At 43.1% G+C, this 20000-nt stretch overlaps 1 protein-coding gene across 2 annotated transcripts in view; it reads left to right on the top strand.

Moving 5' to 3' along the window:
* Positions 1-20000, top strand: part of LOC137992365 (ankyrin repeat domain-containing protein 27-like) — a 72857-nt gene that overhangs the window by 34458 nt on the left and 18399 nt on the right. Inside the window, exons 22-32 of one of the 2 annotated variants that reach the window (XR_011121681.1) lie at positions 944-1038; positions 4181-4255; positions 4344-4427; positions 6062-6106; positions 8170-8295; positions 8805-9005; positions 10106-10225; positions 11692-11753; positions 12579-12674; positions 13151-13250; positions 14351-14517. Coding sequence is in view for 1 of the 2 variants with exons in the window: in XM_068837688.1 (XP_068693789.1) it covers positions 944-1038; positions 4181-4255; positions 4344-4427 (254 nt within the window). In the remaining variant the exon portion in view is untranslated. Of the gene's footprint in view, positions 1-943; positions 1039-4180; positions 4256-4343; positions 4428-6061; positions 6107-8169; positions 8296-8804; positions 9006-10105; positions 10226-11691; positions 11754-12578; positions 12675-13150; positions 13251-14350; positions 14518-20000 lie in introns of those variants that run through there. The other variant, XM_068837688.1, reaches the window with a different exon arrangement.

Raw genomic sequence — 20000 nt, 5'->3', positions numbered from 1 at the left:
ATCCGGTAAACCAATCAAAACTCGAAATAACTACCCGTAGCCGACAGAAAGCGTGGGAAAATGTTCGCTCGCGAGCCACGATTGGTTTTGGTCTCACTTCTGATTGGTTGAAAAGGTAGCGTGAGAACTTTGAACCAATCACTGAGTGAAGTAATCATAAACCAAAGCAATTCGCTAATTACTTTCGACACTCAATTGAAAACCGCTCTAATGAACTTGGCTGAGAGATTGTCCTCAAACTTACAGTATCTACAGAAATACAACTGAGTAATTAGATGCACGCGGATTTCAATAAGCGTCACAAAGTGGCCCCTCCCTCTTCTCCCCAACTTCAACATCACTCGTGTCTCGGACTCTGAATACAGACACTGATTAATGTCACGAAGTGTCTTCCAAAATGTTGCTTCTCAAGTGGGGAGAAACAGCTGCATTTACCCTAAGCTAAAAATAACGTTAGCCTTTACCCATGCCTTATTGTAGCAAATGGGCAGCAAAGGCTTAGACCTAAAAGGACAATAAATTGGGTGTGCATTTCTGGACATAGAGCGATTTTCAATTGAGTGTCGAAAGTAATAAGCGGATTGCTTTGGTTTTGCATTACTTCACTCAGTGATTGGTTCAAAGTTCTCGCGCCATTTTTTTTTTAACCAATCAGAAGTGAAACCAAAACCAATCGTGGCTCGCTCGTGCACATTTTCCCGCCCTTTGTGTCGGCTGCGTGTAATTACTTCGAGTTGCTGCTGACAGCAGTCTCCCTGCACTAATGCTTCTTGATTTTTATCCTTCTTCTCGGCGTCATACGTCGTTAATTTTTTTTTTCCTCTGCTCTACTGTTCCTCTCTCTATCTCTCTTTGGTCCTCAGTCAGTCACCCTGCTGGACCTTTCCCCGAGCAGCCTTTATTTATTTTATTTTCTTTTCTTTGTGGTTTTGTAATTTCATAGCTGAGATTGTTTTGCTACTGCTGGAAAAGGGTGCCTCATTCGAAGCTCGAAACAAAGACAAAGCTACACCATTAGATATATCGCACAACAAACAGGTAATAAGCTCGCCTGGAAGTGATAAATAAATGTTGTAATTTTCAGGAATGATAAATTTTTGGACAACTCTAAACATGTGCCAACTTCCAAGCATAGTTAATAGACGGGAATGGTTATGAAACCCGACAACTTTCTTTGTTGTAGGTTTTTGTTCTCCTTTTTGGCCTTTACCGTGCACAAAACACAATAGTTGTTTTCTCCGTACTGAGGAACTAACCAATAGAAACGTGTTGGTTACGTAATTTATGAATAGTGTATGAGCGCAAAACAAAAGATTGTGCACGGTCGTGGACTTTCCAAACTAAACCTTGGCATCTTTGTTTGCTCCTTTGATGTTTGCCGAGCTTCCAAACCAGTCCTCTCTATTAACTATATTCCAAGTCATCCTCCAGTCAGGGCTGAAAACGGTTTTTTTCTTGCTTAGCAGGACGTGGGTCTTTTCAAATCACCGTTTTGACAGGACACATTGCAAATTTGATCGGACATTAATTAGCAAAATAAATTCAATTTACTGTCCCAGGACTCAGTTTTTGGGCATACATGATGTACTTTTAAAACTTCGATGTTGTTGCAGTGCATTGTGGGTCGTTAATCCAAAGGACGTTTTGTAGTTCAGCACGACATATTGATTTATGAATGATAAAAATCACAAGAATTGTGACCACATTTTGGGAATTTTGTTGTTCTGTCGTCTTGTCCGACCATAATCGAACATTGATCTCGTATGTGTGTGTTCTCATAACGTCCTACGACCGCCAGTTATTCCAGCGCTGTTCATCGTTCCAGAGTGTTGACTTCACTGAGTGTTATTCACGAGGAGCAGGGACCTGCCTAATGGAGAAACAATGAAATTTTTTATCCCCTCTAGTGTTTGCTCTCCGTAGGCTACGATGTAGAATGTATTAATAGGGAAGGCATTTATGACTTGAGCAATTTACGGCCACCGAAACTGAATGTGGCATCTTTTAATTAAGCTGCCTTGTCGCGACCATATTTACATTGCTTTTATTTATTTATTTATTTTATTTTATTTATTTTTACACATCATACATTGGAAATTCTACATTGGTAAAGCCAAAGCCGGGGGCTTAAATGGCCTGTGATCAGCAGAAAACAAAGATAATATACATGAGAAAATAAGGCTTTTAACTTAAATTACTATACGCCTCTTGTTTCTGGCCGATATAACGCGCGCTCTGATTGGCTAAGAGCAGCTAAGCGCCAGGGCATTATTCTCCAGTAATGCCCACGGGCCGATTACGGATTATGCAAATTAGTTTTATCTTTTTTAGCACCATTCTGTTAGCCATATCATAAACAACGTAATAACCTCGACCGGTCGGTCATTACAGGAAAATCTCAAGCCTCGGCCTAGCTGTATTGACCTCGCTATCGCTCGGTCAATACGGCAAGGCCTCAGTTAGAGATTTTGCTCTAACGACCTTACTCTCGGTTCATCATCATCATCTTCATCATCAAGTCTCATCACGCCAGTAGGTGCATAAGTCCTCCATGCTATCTGACCAACACTCCCTGTCTTGTGCAACCACTTTGGCTACTTCCCAGCTCCTCCACCCGGCTTTGTTTCGCTCTTTCTCGACTGTTCTTCTCCAAGTAGTTTTTGGTCTTCCTCCGGCCTTCAGGAGTCCATCCTACGTTCCAGTAACCGATGATCGTCTGTCGCTTGGGGGCTACTATGGGGCCTATCGGCCTTTGGGCTTCCCGCTGGCTTTGACCTAAGAGCGTCATTGCAGCCCTAGCAGTAACACCCCCAGTCAGTCTTGTCTCATTATCAACGCTTCTGGTTTCTGTAACAGTTAATGTTTTTATGTGGTAGGGTCGTTAGCCCTACGCCCAACCCCCAACCTGGAGGACCAGGGGGTCACCCTTTGTCTGGACTCTACCCTTCGACCTTTTCGGCATGGGTGACCCTAGCAGGAGTACCAGACTCCTGCCGACATAGCTGCGACATCACTCTCGGTTATTAAGTAGTTATTACAAAACCAACCAAAAGAAAAACACACATCATACGTGCCCAAGGAAAAAGAAACCTTTCAGCTGAGATACAGTTACAAGATAGCTAGGCTACAATCAGAAAAGCACTTTAAAAAATAGTCCTATGGAGCATGCAAAGTGTCTTTACTCTAATTCACCTTTATCACTCGGCGGCCATCTTGGAGTCCGTGGGGAATAAAGGCTTTGTCTTTGCACTGTCTTTGCCCGTCCAGCCTCACACTGAATGAGAGGTTCGACGGGCAAAATCTTTAGTTTGGACATTGAGTGATATGGGCCAATAGAGACAATAGGCCATTTCCGAGTTCATGTCTGTCTCCTCTTCAAAGCGAGTCTAAGTGCAAAGTTTTTGTGGTGGTAATTAGTTCTACTCTACATATGAATGAAACTAATTTTCATAAGAAAACCTTCGCACTCAGACTCGCTTTGAAGAGAAGGCAGACATGAACTCCGAAATGGCTTATTTCTTGGAAATTTGGTGGTTTTTTTTTGCAAAGAATCAGTGACCTTGTTTGTCATGTCTGGAATTTCGTATGATCATTTTCAAGTTGAAAACTCATTATAATTTTCGATCACGCCGACATGCCTCAAAAGTACCGACTACAGGCCCAAACACAAACGAAATGTTTGTCACGAAATGCCTTTGTAAGTTACAATAAACAATGAGATTATCATTTGAATTTAGAACATTAAACCTGGACGCTCGCACACCTTTGAAATTTTCTCGGTTATTTTCCTTGCAGTCATTTTTAAATCCCATGGAACACCTTCTCGGCATCTGGCTTGTTTTTCTGAGTTCAAGATTCTTCACTATAAAGAACATGTTATTTGGACAACTATAAAACAATTCGTTCACAAGTCATGAACGATTCGCGCCCGTTTGGTGTTTCAGTGGTATATACCTTGCTGCCTTGTTCTTAAGCTAACAATTCAAAAGAATATTTAACCTTGAACGAGGCAACATGGGGCGATTTGCAAGCAAATAAAAGAACACAAAAATGGTGGCCATTTTGGACTAAGGTGTATAGGCCTTAGGCGAACCATAGAGGTCATCCGCTGACAGTTGCATTCATCCCTAATGGGTTGCTTCTTCGGTAACACGTGGTTTGATTTGGTTTTGTTCTAAAGGTAACAGAAATTTTTTTTGATGCTATCGAAGGAGCAAGCAAAGAACAAGAGCTTATGTTGTCTTATCGTGTGAGAGTAAGTGTTATATACGTTTTGTTTTGCTTGTGTTTTGTTTATTTTAAATCACCATTATCGTCATCATTCTTGTTTGCATTGTTTAAAGTCGATGGCAATCTCCGAACCTCCGCTAATGCAGGCCCAGGAATTTCCAAATCATATTTCAAAGGATCAAGAAAGGGCAAAAGAGGTGCGAATCGTTGTTTTGTAATTTCCAATTTTTAAATAATGGTAATAGGACTGAGTAGAGTACAATTCATAATGTTAAATGGACTGAGTGGAGTCCAATTCGGTCTGTAACCATACGAGTGATTAACAAAATCGGACTAACGCGTAGCGGGAGTCCGATTTGTTTAATCAAGAGTATGATTGGACAACACGAATTGGACGACCCGAAGTCCTGTTACCAATTAATCATAACCTTTACAATTTCTTTGTCTAATGTTACAAATTCATTTATTTTGGAAAGTCCCCAGTTTGGAAGGGTAAGTGGTTGTTGCTATGGTTATTGTGGTGAATTCTGTGATTGGTGGATTAAGGTGAGTGCACTTAATATGATTGGCTGATGTAACAGTCCGATTACAGTCACCTGTCCGATTTCACTGTCCAATTACAACCCTACACAATTAATGAAAAAATAAGGCAGTTAATGCACCAATCAAATTTGAGAAAATTGTAATGGTTATGATTAAAGCAGAAATCAGGCGACTTAAAGAGGTACTATGATAAAAAAATCAAATCTTCTTTTTTCCTTTGGATTTCAAAACTATGTTAACCAAACATAAGTGACCCAGGTTTTAAGCCTTAATTTCAGAAAGACACTTGTTTATTGTAACTGGAATTTTCCTATTTAATCGTTCGCCATTACTTTAAAATCTTGAGAGAGCTGGATCGAGGAAAAAATGACGTCAAAGACTCGCTAGTTTAAGAATGCAATGCGTTTGTACGCGACTGAATTAATATGCAGCACACGAGATTCGCGCTTTCAGTTTTTAAACTCGTGTTTCGCATACGTAATAAACTGAGTTTACACGCTGAAATTTTGGTCTTTTGAGTGAATGACGTCACCTTTCTCTAGATCCAACCCTCTGAGGTCCAATCGGTAAGTTTTGTCAGGCAGGTGTTAAGCAAACACATCGTACACTTTCAAAATTTGAAGAAGAAAAATAAGTGATTTTTGATCATAGTGCCACTTGAAGTTGACGATGAGTTATGGTGCTTATGTTATGTTCCTGATGTGTCTATTCCTCAGGTTGTAATTTCATGTAACCTTTGGCATGCCACGTTGCGCTGTCATGACTATCGATTTGGGAAGAACCAGATTTTATTTATTTCTTAAGGTTTCTGTTTACTAATTGTCTGTTTACATGTTAGTGTTATGTTGAGTTGTTAGGTGGGGGCACTTTCTCTGAATGTATGTGCTGGCGTACCTGTTTGAAAATTGAAAAGAGAGATGTAACTTGCAACTATAGTATTTGGCTTGAAATTGGGCAATAAAAACCTTTCGAGAAAATGAAAAAAAAGTAGTAATGTAGTCAAGCGTGAGAAAAAGGCCTTTGGGGAAGGGGGCGTCATCTCTAAGGGCGGAAAAATGTGTCGAGCTCTGCCAATCGCGGGACATTTTACGCACTACGATTGACGAGAAGTCCTGTATGCATTATTTATTTTTGATTTACTAAACCCGTTGGTCAGACTTTCAAAACATGCGATTTCTCTCCTTAGCTGTGACATTGCCGTAAAACATTATTTTTTTCTATGTTGCCCCTAGCGAGTTCAAAAAAATGATTCTTTGTTTCACTCTTGACCCTTTCTTTTTCGTTTTAGATTGACCGATTTATCCGAACAGTTTGTGATGAAGATGTAGAAATGGTAGAAAGTTAATAGTTACTTTTGAGTTGACTTTAGTGTATAGAGTGTATGCGCATGACGTAACTGCGGTCATCTTTGAGAAGCTATCATATTGCATGGTATCTTTTTGTTCTCTCGGCCGCTGATCACTTCTGCGAAAAGGCTCTTTATTTAAGAAAGGCGTCTTATGCTATATTTAATTTAATTTTTTTTGTCTCCACTGTGAGCTCTCGTGCATTTATCCTCGGGTCCAATGCGCGGGTGGAAATGCAAACGAAGTGCAAATTTTGAGTGGAGGACCGAGGACCAATTGGATCCGGGCTTTTTGTGCCACCAGCTCATTTGACGAAGGTCTAGGCTGTTCCGAGCTGTTCACATAACAGTGAAACAAAAAAGATAAGAGAAAAAAAATAATAACATTCTCGTGTCCATAAAGCGTAGGAGGAAAAACAGAAACTGCTCGCGGATTAGGAGAACTTGCCCTTTTTTTTTTTTTTAACCGTGTATGCTCAAGCCATCACCGATGAATAAAATGATGTATTTCTCCAAGACGTTATTCCTCCCATGCAAATGAAGACTACTTTTCATTACAAAGTCTTCGCAGATTCTCTCTTTCAAAGAGAGGCTTAAGCGATTTTCCAAGTTTCAAGTAGTTTTTGGCGGACAGCAGACCATTCCTAATATATCGCAAAAAGCAAACTTTCGAAGAAAAGTTGCGCCAGTTAGGAGCTCAGCCGTGATGTCTTTGCGTCACAGCGTTTTACACGAACCGAACCATCTTTAGATTGAGATATCTGTAATATAATTTTAAGTGTCATCTTTGTTCCCTTGTAATGCATCCAAGCGTTAGCCCTAGGAATGAAAATAGGACCACGCAAGGACGGAGAAAAACTCTGACCAGGCTGGGAATTGAACCCGCGACGGCGACGGCGACGGCCAACGCTTGAATAAGCGTACCCCTTCTCGTTATTTGAAAACTGATTTTCCCCTTGTGTGTGCTAACTTAGTCCGCAGTGCAGGGCTCGGTTGTTCCGGAAAGCCGATGAAGTTAATCCAGGATTAGCGTAAAGTTTTGTTTCATATTTTCAACTTTTTGGGTTGAAACTTTCTTTTGCTTAAGTTTTGCCTAATGTCAGCGTTGAACAACTTTTGGGAGTAGAGAAATAAACTCCTTGATTAATTTTTAATGTTGGATTAGCTTTAATCGGCCTTTGAACAATCGGGCCCAGGGGCCCGTTTCTCGAAAGTCCCGAAACTTTACGGGCCATTTTCGGGTGACCCAATTCCCTTTGTATCTCAAGAACGGAGAGGATTTAAGTCGTCAAACTTCACAGTTATTTTTCTTTTATTTACCTTGAAAACATGTTAAAAGATCGGCTTTCCAAAACAAGCGGTTGGCAGTTTCACAAATGGCTTTTCGGGCCCGAAAAGTTTTCGGGACTTTCGAGAAACGGGCCCCAGGAGTCTTATCGGGGAAAGCGACTTACCTCAATTTCGCCTGCATTCTATCTAGCCGCCATGTTGGATAGATGATGGGATCCGCTTCTGACCCATCTACTTGGTGGCAATGTATTCCTCTTCCCAGAATTTGGTTTTATCAACGGAGTTTATAATGTAAATTGGCCACCGTACAGAGATTCTAAAAGCTGACGTTTCGAGCGTTAGCCCTTCGTCAGAGCGAATCTTCGCTCTGACGAAGGGCTAACGCTCGAAACGTCAGCTTTTAGAATCTCTGTACGGTGGCCAATTTACATTATCAACTCCGTTGATAAAACCAAATTCTTGTATACTACTTCCCCACCGACGCAGCACCACAGTTTCTTTAGAAACTACCCCTTTATTCCTCTTCCCAATCTTCTCCTACTTCAGAAATTCAAGATGGCGGCTAAACATTCTGCGAAGGACATACTGAGTGTGTGACTACTAAAATTCGCCTGCACTGCAGGCTTCACTAAACTCGGTTCTAGGGATTTCTCAAGCCTTTTCCGAAGCCTTTTGGCTGCGGAATCCGGTGCTCGGTCCGCTGGGAGGTAAATTCCCAAGAGGTTCGACAGTTAATGGTTCTTTTAAACTATTTGTTGCAGGTTCGGTATGAACTGGGCCCAAGTGACGATGAAGAAGACGAGGAGGATTCGGGCGAGCAGCCACGCTCGGAGCAGGATCTCTGTCACCCATTATGTCAATGTGACAAATGTAGCAAGTGGCAAAAGGTGGCTGTATAAATGAGAAGTTTATAATAAAATTTGCTGATGAATTTCGGTACGAATACACCGAAGGCATCATGGTATTGTTCCTCCATGAAAAAAAATGAGATGTGAAAAAATTTGAATGCCTGGAGTGAACCCCTTAACGAACAACAAACTCAACTAACATGAAGCGTTTTTTTTAAATTTTGAGTGCCGACTGCCAAACAACAAAGAAATTTAAGTGGACGCTAATAATCACAGCAGCCGGCGCTTAGCTCGGGTAAACGTGAACTGGTTTTTCCTCTCCCCTTCCCCCTGATCCAGCCTGTCTCTGACCGGATCCATCAAACTAACTTGAAAAGCACTTAAGGAGCCCAAGCCACTCTGTCGGGGTGTGGGTGGGGTTGGGAACTCTTGCTACTTCGCCATTTACGGTTTTGTGGGTGCACTTTATATCCGCTGCAATTACATTTATCATGTTGTGTGCTAAATTGGCATTTTAATACGCCTGTTCGCAATGCTCACTGTTTCAGAAATCGCGTGAAGCGGCAGAGAGAACAATTCATCCAAATGTCAGAAACGGTGAAGGTATGACACCGCTACACGTGGCCGCCGTCCGAGGATACGACGAAATGACAAGACTGCTGTTACGGCGAGGAGCCCTGACAGATGCGAAGAATTACACTCAGATGCGAGCACCACTGCATTTTGCTTGTCAGTACAATCATCCTAGGGTATGTAGCGTACACCACCTTTTTTTGTGTTCCCGCCATGAATTGCCGCCGAAAAGTTCGGGTAAACATTGCGTTTTGTGACATCTGTCCTAAAACTTATTGCTCAACGGTTTGTGGCATCAGCTGATGAAAATGTTCCTTTATCTTGCAAGAAACGTTGCACAGTGTTAACACCTGTCGGGCAATCTGTCTGAAGAACATTCCCGATTGTAACAGCGCCACTACCTCCGTGGGCCACGCACCCGCCGGCATAGAGCAATGGCACAAATAGAAGCAGTTATCTTCCTTGTGTGCTAAACAAGGTTAAGCAATAAATCCGGTGGACGACGGTTTGAAACGGGGTGAAGGCGGATAGCATAAAGCTCCATCTCTCTTGTAACTTTTCAGATCTCTGACATTCTTTAACTCAGTATCCCATTTATGTTGTCCTATTGTAGTTCTTCATCCAGCTGCCTTCAAATGTGATGGCATCCACGTTATCAACTGCTGCGGTGGTAGTCAATGTTAAGCCCGGTAAACGAATAAAGAGATGTATGTCAGTGGTGACTCAGGGGATACTCGGAAAAAACCCAAGTACGCCCGAACAGGAGTCGAACCTCCGGCCTTCCGATTATTAGTTCGGATGCTCTGCCACTGAGCTATAGGAGACTCGTCAGTGGTGACTCGGGGATACTCGGAAAAAACCCGAGTACGCCCTAACAGGAGTCGAACCTACGACCTTCCGATTACTAGTTCGGATGCTCTACCACTGAGCTATAGGAGACTCGTCAGTGGTGACTCGGGGATACTCGGAAAAAACCCGAGTACGCCCTAACAGGAGTCGAACCTACGACCTTCCGATTACTAGTTCGGATGCTCTACCACTGAGCTATAGGAGACTCGTCAGTGGTGACTCGGGGATACTCGGAAAAAACCCGAGTACGCCCGAACAGGAGTCGAACCTACGACCTTCCGATTATCAGTTCGGATGCTCTGCCAGTGAGATTAAGGAGACTCGTGGAAGCTAAGTCATTAAACTAGGTTCGGTTGCCAAGTGTCCGACTATGTTGGCATTCTCCCAAATCGATAAGTAATCAGTTAATGGTTTTGTTTGTCTTTAGGTTGCTGGTCTTCTGCTGAGTCACCAAGCGAAAGTGAATATTAAGGACTACAAAGGAAACACGCCCTTGCACCTTTGCTGTTTTGCCGGGCATCTGGATCCGGCTGTTGTCCTTATAGTGGTAAAATGACGTATCTGTTTCTTATTGCTATTATTCGCCCTTGTCACACGGCGGCCATATTGTCCCAGGAGACCAAAAGAGCTTTGTTTTACCATGCCAAGCTCAGTGGAAACCATGGGGGTGAGGCTTGGCGTGGTAAAACAAAGCTCTTTTTAGTCTCCCGGGACAATATGGCCGCCGTGTGACAAAGGCGAATTGCCTCTCCTCCGAGTGGTCATCAAATAACGTTTGTATGCCTAAGGTTGTTTAAGGCTTGTTCACACTGGCGACGCAAACGCAAGCACCGACGTAAGAAATGAAAACATTAAAGAAAAGTAAAAGTAAAGCAACCATATTTAACGTCGACGGTGCGCTCATTTTACTCCCCCCTTGCGCATCAGTGCTCTGTTTTACGGGTATTTACAGCTACTCAAGCTACACAGAACGGAAAGAAGTCGAAACAAGGATTTGAGATCCGAGAATCGAACTCAGGACCTCTTGCACCAAGGCCGCGCACTAACCGACTGTGCCATCCTCGCTCCTTTTGGTTTTTGGTTGCGCTTGCGTCTGCGCTTGCGTAAATGCATTTCTTAAGTGTGAACCGGTGTAACGCAAACGCAAGGTGAAAAATACTCGTTCCATACCTCTAGGGTTGACTTCGTCCGCCATCTTGGGATACGCGTGCGTATTCAATGTGCTTGCGTTTGCGTTCGACGTGTGAACTTCCTTGCGTATGCGTTTGCGTGTGCGTCGCTCGTATGAACCAGCCGTTAGACTGCAAGCCTAGTCCTCTTCTCTCTCACCAGTTTTGAGTCAAACGACGGAAGACAAATAAGCGCACCGGCGCAAAACTTGTGTGGGTAGCCCTGAATGAAGGCACATTCGGAAATGCGCTTCCTCAACTGCCGCGTTGTCTCATTATTGCTGCACAGAATCTTCACATGACCTAGCCATGTATACATATGGCGGGTTCATATTACGGGCTGTTTTACACGGTTATAATATCGATTGGCGAAAGCATAAACAGAGACTAAGCCTGAGCTGTGTAAACCGAGGCGGACAAAAGCATAAGGCTAAGACAAAGGAATAACTTTCATTTTCACGGTAATTTATGTGTATACGCATTGTGCGAGGCGCTGATAGAATATTTTTAGAATTTTAGCGAGTTACACGAATGTTTTTTTTTATATGCATTGGCATAAGCCAAAGCATTAGTCCAAGGAATCAGCTGTTTTTGGTGCCAGCGGGAATTAAGTTTATTGTTTCAATCGTAACAACTGTGAACGTCGTCATGCTGTTTGGTCTGATAGCCGTCCGAGCTACACATTAATAACATGGTAAAGCTCAGTTTCCGCAAAGGTCTGTTGGCGTTTAGAATAAGTACGTCAATAGAACCTGAATTATTCACGTCACAAGTAAATAGGAGGAGCTTTGAAGAACTTAGTTTAATTTGTATTAAGAGTGTCTTGTTGTGTTTTTTGCTATAGCATGGAGCAGGCGTAAATGTAACGAATGACCGAGGAAACACCCCACTACACGAGGCAGCGAGGTAAAGAAAGTGTGGTAGCTTTCGTCCAAAAAATATATGTTTTAAATTCCTAAAACATTTTTTTGAGGATATACTTAAATATGCTTCACAGAAGCGATCAGTGAAAGAAGTGCTTTAAAGTCAAACATCAATGTTGAAAAACAAAACAAAAAATGAACAATCCCCGTTGGCAATGTGCAACTGATTGGCTTTTAACGAAATGTGGTGAGCAGAGCGGGATTTGGACTCGAAGCCTCCACGAAGACATTGACGGTCTTTGACTGCACTGTCTTTCTCATTTCGAAATAATCTAAAGGTTGCAGAGATAACTGCGTTGTCTTAATAGAAGGGAAAGTAGCTCTATCGGTAAAATATATGACAGAGCTGTAGTTGATTTTGGCCAATCACAACGGACACAGACAATTGAATAAGCCAATCATAACGCAAAGCAAATAAATGCAACCGACCCTAAGGATCTTTGATTGGTTGCTGAGAAAGTAGCGCGGGCCTAGTAATTCAGAATCTAAGTAATAGGGAAATTGTACTTTCAGCGGTATTCTTCTGGTTAAGACGCTGTCAGAACACGATTTATTGGAGAGAAGTAGTGGGAAGATCTCTTGAACTATTTTTTTCCCTCTCTTCTCCTTGTGCCCTGAACCGGGATGCTCGAGGCATGGTTAGCGCCCAACCAGCATTAATACCATGGAAACCTGATATCTATTAACCAACGGTAAGCGTTAACCAGGCTTCGAACAACAAGCCCCCCTGGCCGCCACAGCACGGCCACTTCGCGAAACACCCATCAAAGTGAACAAACTTTCAATTTTTGTTCTTTCTTTTGTTCAGATTTAACTTTGTCAAACTTGTCAATTTGTTGCTGGAGAATGGTGCATCTGTCAGAATACGAAACAAATTGAATTAACGCCTTTACAATATGCTCAGGTAAGTGCCAGGGTATGACATCGTAGACTACTGTCAAAAGTCGCTCCCTTTTTTTCTTTCGTCTTTTCGCTTTTACTTTTTTCGTCTTTTCAATCTTTAGTTGAATTCATCGTGGTCTTTGAATCCATCAGATTTTGAGAGGTCTTTGCACGGACGGAAGTGTGTTTCCGGAGACGTCCGCATAGGCATCAGACGCTCTTGAGTACAAGAAACTATAAATTTCGTTCTGCATGAGGTTCTATATCACGACGCCATATTGTCACTTCCCAATGGGTTTACAAAACTCGTGGAGCTGCGAACGTCTCCATTTCTAAGAATATTTGCGAAACTCCAAATCGGGCCTATGCCATACTCACTCCGCCTGCCTCTTGATTTTCTCTTGATCTTTTTTGGCTTAATTTTGACTGTTTAGACCCGATTTATGACCGAATTATGTCAGTTTTGAGTGTGATTAAATTTGAATACTTTTCTCCCAGCGTGATGATGTAATACGAGCCCTGGACCAAGCAGAAAGTATCAGCTTCAGTGTTCGAAGAAACAAACTGAGTTACAGTGTTCATACTTCACAAAACCTGGGTAAGGATGTTCTTTGCAAGAAATCCATTCATTAATTTGTTTTGAGTCGGTTGATGGGCAATCTGCGAGATTGTGTGAAGGTCAAATCGCCCTCTCGCAGCCTGGAACCTAGACTACGAAAAGTCCCCAGGCACTTTCGCTAGGGAATTGTCGCGTGAAGAGAATTTTGCTTGTCGAAGGTTATTTTCAGCAAAGGACGAGCACCTAATCGAAACAATCCTATTTACCCCCATTGTCCCATTCTTTTCAGGCTCCAATTCGCTGGATGCATGGAATGACTTGAAGATAAAAATTCATCTCTAACTGGTCTTTATTTCTTGTGCTCACCGGTGGCTCAGTTGGTTGAGTATCGGGCTGTCATGCGGGAGGTCGCGGGTTCGAACCCCGGCCGGATCAACACTCAGGATCTTAAAATAACTGAGGAGAAAGTGCTGCCTTTGTAATTTCATCTGCAAGTGGTTAGACTTTCAAGTCTTCTCGGATAAGGACTATAAACCGCAGGCCCGTCTCACAAACATCTTCCATGTTCATTAGTTCCCTGTGGGACGTTAAAGAACCCACACACTATTCGATAAGAGTAGGGGATGTAGTCCCCGGTGTTGTGGCTGTCCTGTCCTCTTCAGCAGAAGTGGCCGGCTTAGCGTGATGTCTCTAAAAAGGCTTTACGGTGTATGAGGCCACCTAAGCAGAAACAGCCATAAGCCAAAAAGGGACGTTGCCGAGTGCTGGAACATGTAGATGTAGATGTCACTCCAATGACGTATGATGACAGTCTTAAACCCTTTGACTCCCATGATCCAAGAATTCGTTCTCCTAACTACTTCTATAGATTTCTTCGTTGGTTGGCCATGAGAATTTGCTTTTGATACCAGGATCATACTTTTAAGCTGATGATAATTTTCATTTTCAGTACTTGTTTAACCTAACAGTGTGTGAAATTGTGAGGTGAATTTACATACTGATCAATCCTGAGAGTCAAAGGGTTAAAGGATGCGACTCATACGATACTCAAGGACGCGTTCGTTGTTCGTAGTTATTCTTCACATCTTGTTGTGGGCCTACCGGAAGAAAGCTCACCGATTCGGTTGTCTTTTCGTCAGGTAACATAGATAAAGAAACTTTACCAAAGACTCGGTCCAACTCAATTTCAGCAAAAGCAGACAAGAAACAGCTATCGTCTCTCACGAGTGCCTCTGGACCCCCTAGTTCTGCGCCACTCAGAGACGAGTCTAGGGCTGAGCCTCTTCCGCCTCACAAAAGATTTGAATAAACTGTTTGAGCGCCTAGAGCGTGGTGATGTGGAGCGATTACAAGATATTGGCAGGGCGGTCACATCTTTTGACAGGTAGTGCTTTAGATTGATTCGGTAATGACCAAGATTTCAAAGGTTTAAGAGTTGATTGCGTTATACCATTTTAGGACAGCAGTTCAGTGACCATCCTTGACGGTCTCAGCAAAGTATGACATCGTTTCTCCGCTCGTAGTGTATCCTACTTTACAACCAATCAATTCTTAGTCTATTTCTTGCACGCTAAGGTTTCATTGTAGTCAAGAAAGCTAGGCAGTGAGGACAAGCGAAGTTTTTAGTCGAGATGTTATCTTTGAAATCTTCCGGGTGGGGTACGGAAAACAATGGCAAGGGGTTTGAGTGGTGCTCTGTCAGTATCGTTATTCCATGTTCACTGTCTTTTCTTTCTTTTTAGACGTACATCCTTGAGGAGAATAGAGACTATTGACAAAAGTTCGCCGCTGATCGACTTGCAACTTAAACACCAAGTAATTTCATATCAAAAGGGCCTTTTCACTCACGTGACCAGCGCACCATGTTCGTTTCTCTGGGACAAAAGAGTGTTAAAATAAAAAAACCTCCTATCGCGGAGGAGTTGGTTGAGCCTAGTCGTTATGAAACCCTATCAGCAATTACCCTTTGTCGTTTTGTTCAAAAATTAGGAGCTCATCTCTAGAAACTTTTCTTGAAAAAAGCTTCCAAACTATTCTAGAATGTTTTAATTGGATCTGCGTCTGTGCCGCGTTTCTTGAAGTTCCGAACCTGTCTCGAGCAACATTTCCGGAGACAAAACCATCTCCATGTCAATCTGCCAATACAAGGAAAAACGTATTCCGAGAGCATTATTATTACGTTGCGATTTCTTTTGCTTCTCTTTATGGTCTTGAAAACTTGATCATAAAGACCTTCTTTTCAAGCTATGTCGTGTTCTGGGGCCTGTTTCTCGAAAGGTCCCGGAACTTTACGGGACATTTTCGGGGTGTCCAATCACCAATGCACTTTGTATCTCAACGGATACGGAGAGGATTTAAGTAGGCAAACTTCACAGTCAGTTTGCTATTGGTTACCTTGAAAACATGTTATTAAGAAAAAAAGATCAAAATAAAGCGGTTGGCAGTTTCACAAACTGCACTTTTCGGGCCCCGAAAAGTTGTCGGGACTTTCGATGAAACAGGCCCCAGGGCACGCAACAATCCCCGCTATTCGTTTCCTTTGAAAACACCAACAGGGCTTGCGTGACCTGTTCTGTAAACCTACTAACACGACCGCCGCCGCGACTATGGGGTGTAGCCGAGGAAAAAATGGGGGCCAGGTGCGAGAATTTCCCCAGAGACTATTATCCTCAGGAATACCTCTGGAATTAAGCTGTCTGTACTTTTTGCGAATATGTATCTTTTATGTATGGTTCAAAAATCATGAGTCCGCAGGTCCCGTGAAGGGAAAGAGGGAAAATGACGGTTTTTTTTTTTGTTAACCTAGGTAGAGCCAACGCAACCAGAAATTTCGCTGGATAGGGGTCCAACAAACGCTCCCAGAGCCCCTGTTCGGCAGGAAACCGGAACCCCGCGCGAACTCCCCGAAGGCACGTCCGTCTATTCTCGGGGAGGATACCTGGAACTCGAGTGAGACAGCGGAAATCGACCCTAACGCGAACAGAAGCCACTAAAAGCCAGTGTAAAAAACAGGACTGTACCCCGAAATAGTGTGCAGGACAGTTGCAACCCCCGAACAACAGAGTGATCCTGCATCTCACGAGTGTTCTGGAATAGTACAATTGGAAGGCCGGGGTGACACAACGTTTCTCTTCTGTTTTGAGGAACCCTGGCTTTTATGGTATAAAAAAATTTACGTTTTATCAAATGATTAACCACTTCAAAAAGATTGGGACGCCTGCCGTTTCGCACTTCGTCCACGAGCCGTCCGCTCCCAATTTCGGCTGCATTCATTTTTTCCAATTATACCCTAAGTCAACATCGTTCGTTATTTTGTTTTTTTCATTGACGTTGATTTTCTTTTTTAGAAGTTCTAGTCATCATTTCGACCGCGCCTCTCTCCGTAAAGTTCAGACTCGTGACCACAGTCAACCAATGGTAATGAAGAGAGAGGACTACGCGCGGGTGACGTCAGTAGCGAAGACGAAGAGGAAGCAGGATGCTAGCACGTGACAGCCTCTTAAGCAACACGTGCGTGCATGTTAATCCGCACAAATGCTTTGAAGGCACTGCCTCTGAGAACTGGCCATAAACGCTGGGACAGAAATCGGTTGGGGCAAGGCTTATGAAAGGTGATGCCTGCAGTAAAGTTGCCTAATTGAAGCGTGGTCGATGCAGCATGGAAGGTTTTCCCCAAACGAAAAAAAAATTGTAGGCGAGACTAAAATTCAGAATCATAAGCTCAGATATCGAACCTTTCTGACTAGGGGAGCCAACATATGAGAGAACGTGCGATAAAAGCCTTGTCATCGAAAATTAGGTTATAAACTGGGTTGCTATACCCAGTCGCCAATCGGACAGGTTTATATGTACATTTATCGTTCTCGAGTAGGAAATATTGTATTTTGTAAAATCAAGTGATAAACGAGGATAAAGCAACAGGGAACTATGTAAATTAGTTTGGAGACATTTATAGATATTTGTAAAAACTGAGAACAACAATTTTATCTCGTGTCGTTCGCTTCACACAATCGGTTCCTCCTGGACTGATCAATTTCTGTCAAAAGGCCATTACTTAGACGTAAAGTAACGGCTAACTTTGTGTCGTCTGAAATATACCAGGCCCTTTAGTTAGCCATAAATTAACGGCTAGGAAGGGGCGTTGTATGATACAGACGGGACAAAGTTAGCCTTAAATTAACGGCCTAAACTTGTCGTCTGTAATATACAATGCCCCTTATTTAGCCGTAAATTACAGTGCTCCGCGCCTTACCGTGGCCACCTAACAAAGTTCCTTACAAATTATCCGCCGATAAAGGGGTGCGAATTTGATTGACAGTCACCCCACCTTGCAAAGGTCGCACGGTTGTAAGTTAAAAACGTTTGAATGGGTTGTTGAGTTGCCGTTTTTACACGTAATTGTTAAAGTTTGTTGGGTGGCCACGGTTTAAGGCGCGTTGCACTGCTGTAGACGGCTAAGTTTGTCCTGTGTAATATTACAAAGGGCCTTCTGTGTTTTCGGAACGGCGTAAATTAAACGGGGAAAGGTTTGTCCTCTGCAATACTTCAAGGGCCCGTGTTTAGCCGTCAATTAAAAGAATAAGTTTGCCCACGGTATCAGAAACACCCTCACTCCCCGGACATTAGTTGGGGAAACAAGGATGTCATCTTCTCTCCCCCAATATTGGCTGTGCGGGATGGCTCCTCTTAAATTCGATGAATTCAACATTGGATCGCACATAAAAGTCAGGTTATTAGTGCTTGTCCATGGTGTGGCCCCACATAATTTAGGGGGTGATATTGCTGTATTTGGCCGTAAATAACGGATAAAGTGACTCCATTGGTAGGAAAGGCCATTTATTTGGCATGGTAATTAATCAAACTAATTGTGGCCCGCCATTTAGCAAGCGGAAATAGCAGAATAGAAAAAGTAAACGACCACCCCTCATTTGCACAGTTACAAGAAAGAAAATTCTTCTAGACGCGAAAGAGGGAGGTGTCACCCCATCCACATATTAAAGCAATCGTCTCTTCCGGGTGCGTTCTGGTGACGTAATTCGGACTGACTGGGGAGAAAATTTTTAACACAGGATCCCACAACGCCGGGCGGCCTTGAATGTTATTTCCGAATTCAACATGGCAGAGACGAGGTAAGATCTCAGCGGTTTCCACTTAAATGCTTCGTTCACCAGGAACAGGAACTATGGTGAGACACGGAATGATCTGTTGAGTTTTGGGTGATGAAAATACTGCAGGAAATTTGGAAACAAAACCTAAGGCCGCGCACGGGTGTCAACGGGACTAACGGCAGTTAAAAATTTCTTCCCAGTCCTCCAAAATGACGTCACCAGAGATCAACCGGTTACTTGAAAAATTTCACGTGGCTCCAACGGGATTCGATACCATGACTCCTGCGATGCCGGCGCAAATTGTTTTTTTTAAAAATGTCTGAAAAGGCTCGCAAGAGCTTTGTCGTTTACAGTACGAACGGGCTATACAGGAGTAATCAATCACCGAAAGATCTACACTACTATCTTGGCTTCGTATAAAATTGAAACTTGTAGAACGTGAAAAACAATGTCATTATTTAAACACCTTTGCAAAGGCTTCACGTATACACCCAATATCCTCGGAAATTATTCTGCGTACGACGAAGTAATTGTAACCTAAATTGAAAAAGTAGATCCGACTCTTATGAGTGCCACTAAAACTAGCTTCTGGAGGCATAGTTTGGTTTTCCTTTCTGTGAAAAAACAGCCTGACCGGAATATCGCAAACGCGCTACTGTAAGTGTCCAGTTACTACCCAATTGACCTCCTGGTGAAGGGATCACTCGGCCCTTTGAACTTTTCCTAATAGGCCCTCTAACAGCACGCTGTATGGGGCCCGGCTTGTAGATTGTTTTGTGCGAGTTTTGTCTATGCAAGGTCTGCGCGTTAACACCAAAACTTCTTAACTGTAAGGCATTTCCACGAGTGAACTGTGATGATTTTTTCAAGTGGGTCCAAAAAGGCCACATCTATGACAAAAAGTTGAGATCGTAAAGCGTCAGTTCTATGCCTACACAAATGGCGCAGTTGATAGCACAACTGGCGCTTCGGCAGACCACAGGCCAGTTAATGTCTCCTGGTTGTTTAGAAGAACTAAGGGAGAATACAAAATATCCCCACGTTGTTTGAATTAACGTGTGGCTCCGGTGACGGGTGTTCATCACCCACGTGCTACAGCTGGTATAACTTGCTTATGCATACGACTTATCTGACTGGAAATTTAAGTGAAGCGTTTTACGGGACAGGATATACTAATGGACTAGAACTGACTTTGAATCTTTAAACGGGGGGTTGAAGCGAAGGAGGACGTGCTGATTCGGGAACACAACGTACTGAGGGCACCCATGGACCGGATCCGGTATCAACGTCTACTGTGTTAGTGTACCGGCGTTTTCACAGATTCGATTTATTTTTAGATTGAATTTCCCGCCGAATGAGGACTCCCACAGGATGAGCCCGGACGACAATGTTACAAGAAATTAAGCTGAACCCGTCATAGGGTCACCGCGAACCGGAACTGCCTTTGTTTTTTTGACCTAATTCGCTGGAGGGCTAGTCTAAAAAGAAGAACACTGTGTGAAAATGCCGTTTCACAGACGCTGTATGGAAGTTGCACGCTCCAGATGGGGCTCTGGTCACGTCTGGTTCGGGACATAAAGTGAGACCACGTCGTTTCCGTTGTTCTTCACCCCACGCTCAGACCCGCAGCCACTCAAATCAAGCGTAGAGGAAAGAAGAGGTAACTTCAATCAACAGTGAT

This window comes from Montipora foliosa, chromosome 1 (assembly GCF_036669935.1).
Source record: "Montipora foliosa isolate CH-2021 chromosome 1, ASM3666993v2, whole genome shotgun sequence".
NCBI lineage: Eukaryota > Metazoa > Cnidaria > Anthozoa > Scleractinia > Acroporidae > Montipora > Montipora foliosa.
This window is presented reverse-complemented; position numbering and strand designations above follow the sequence as displayed.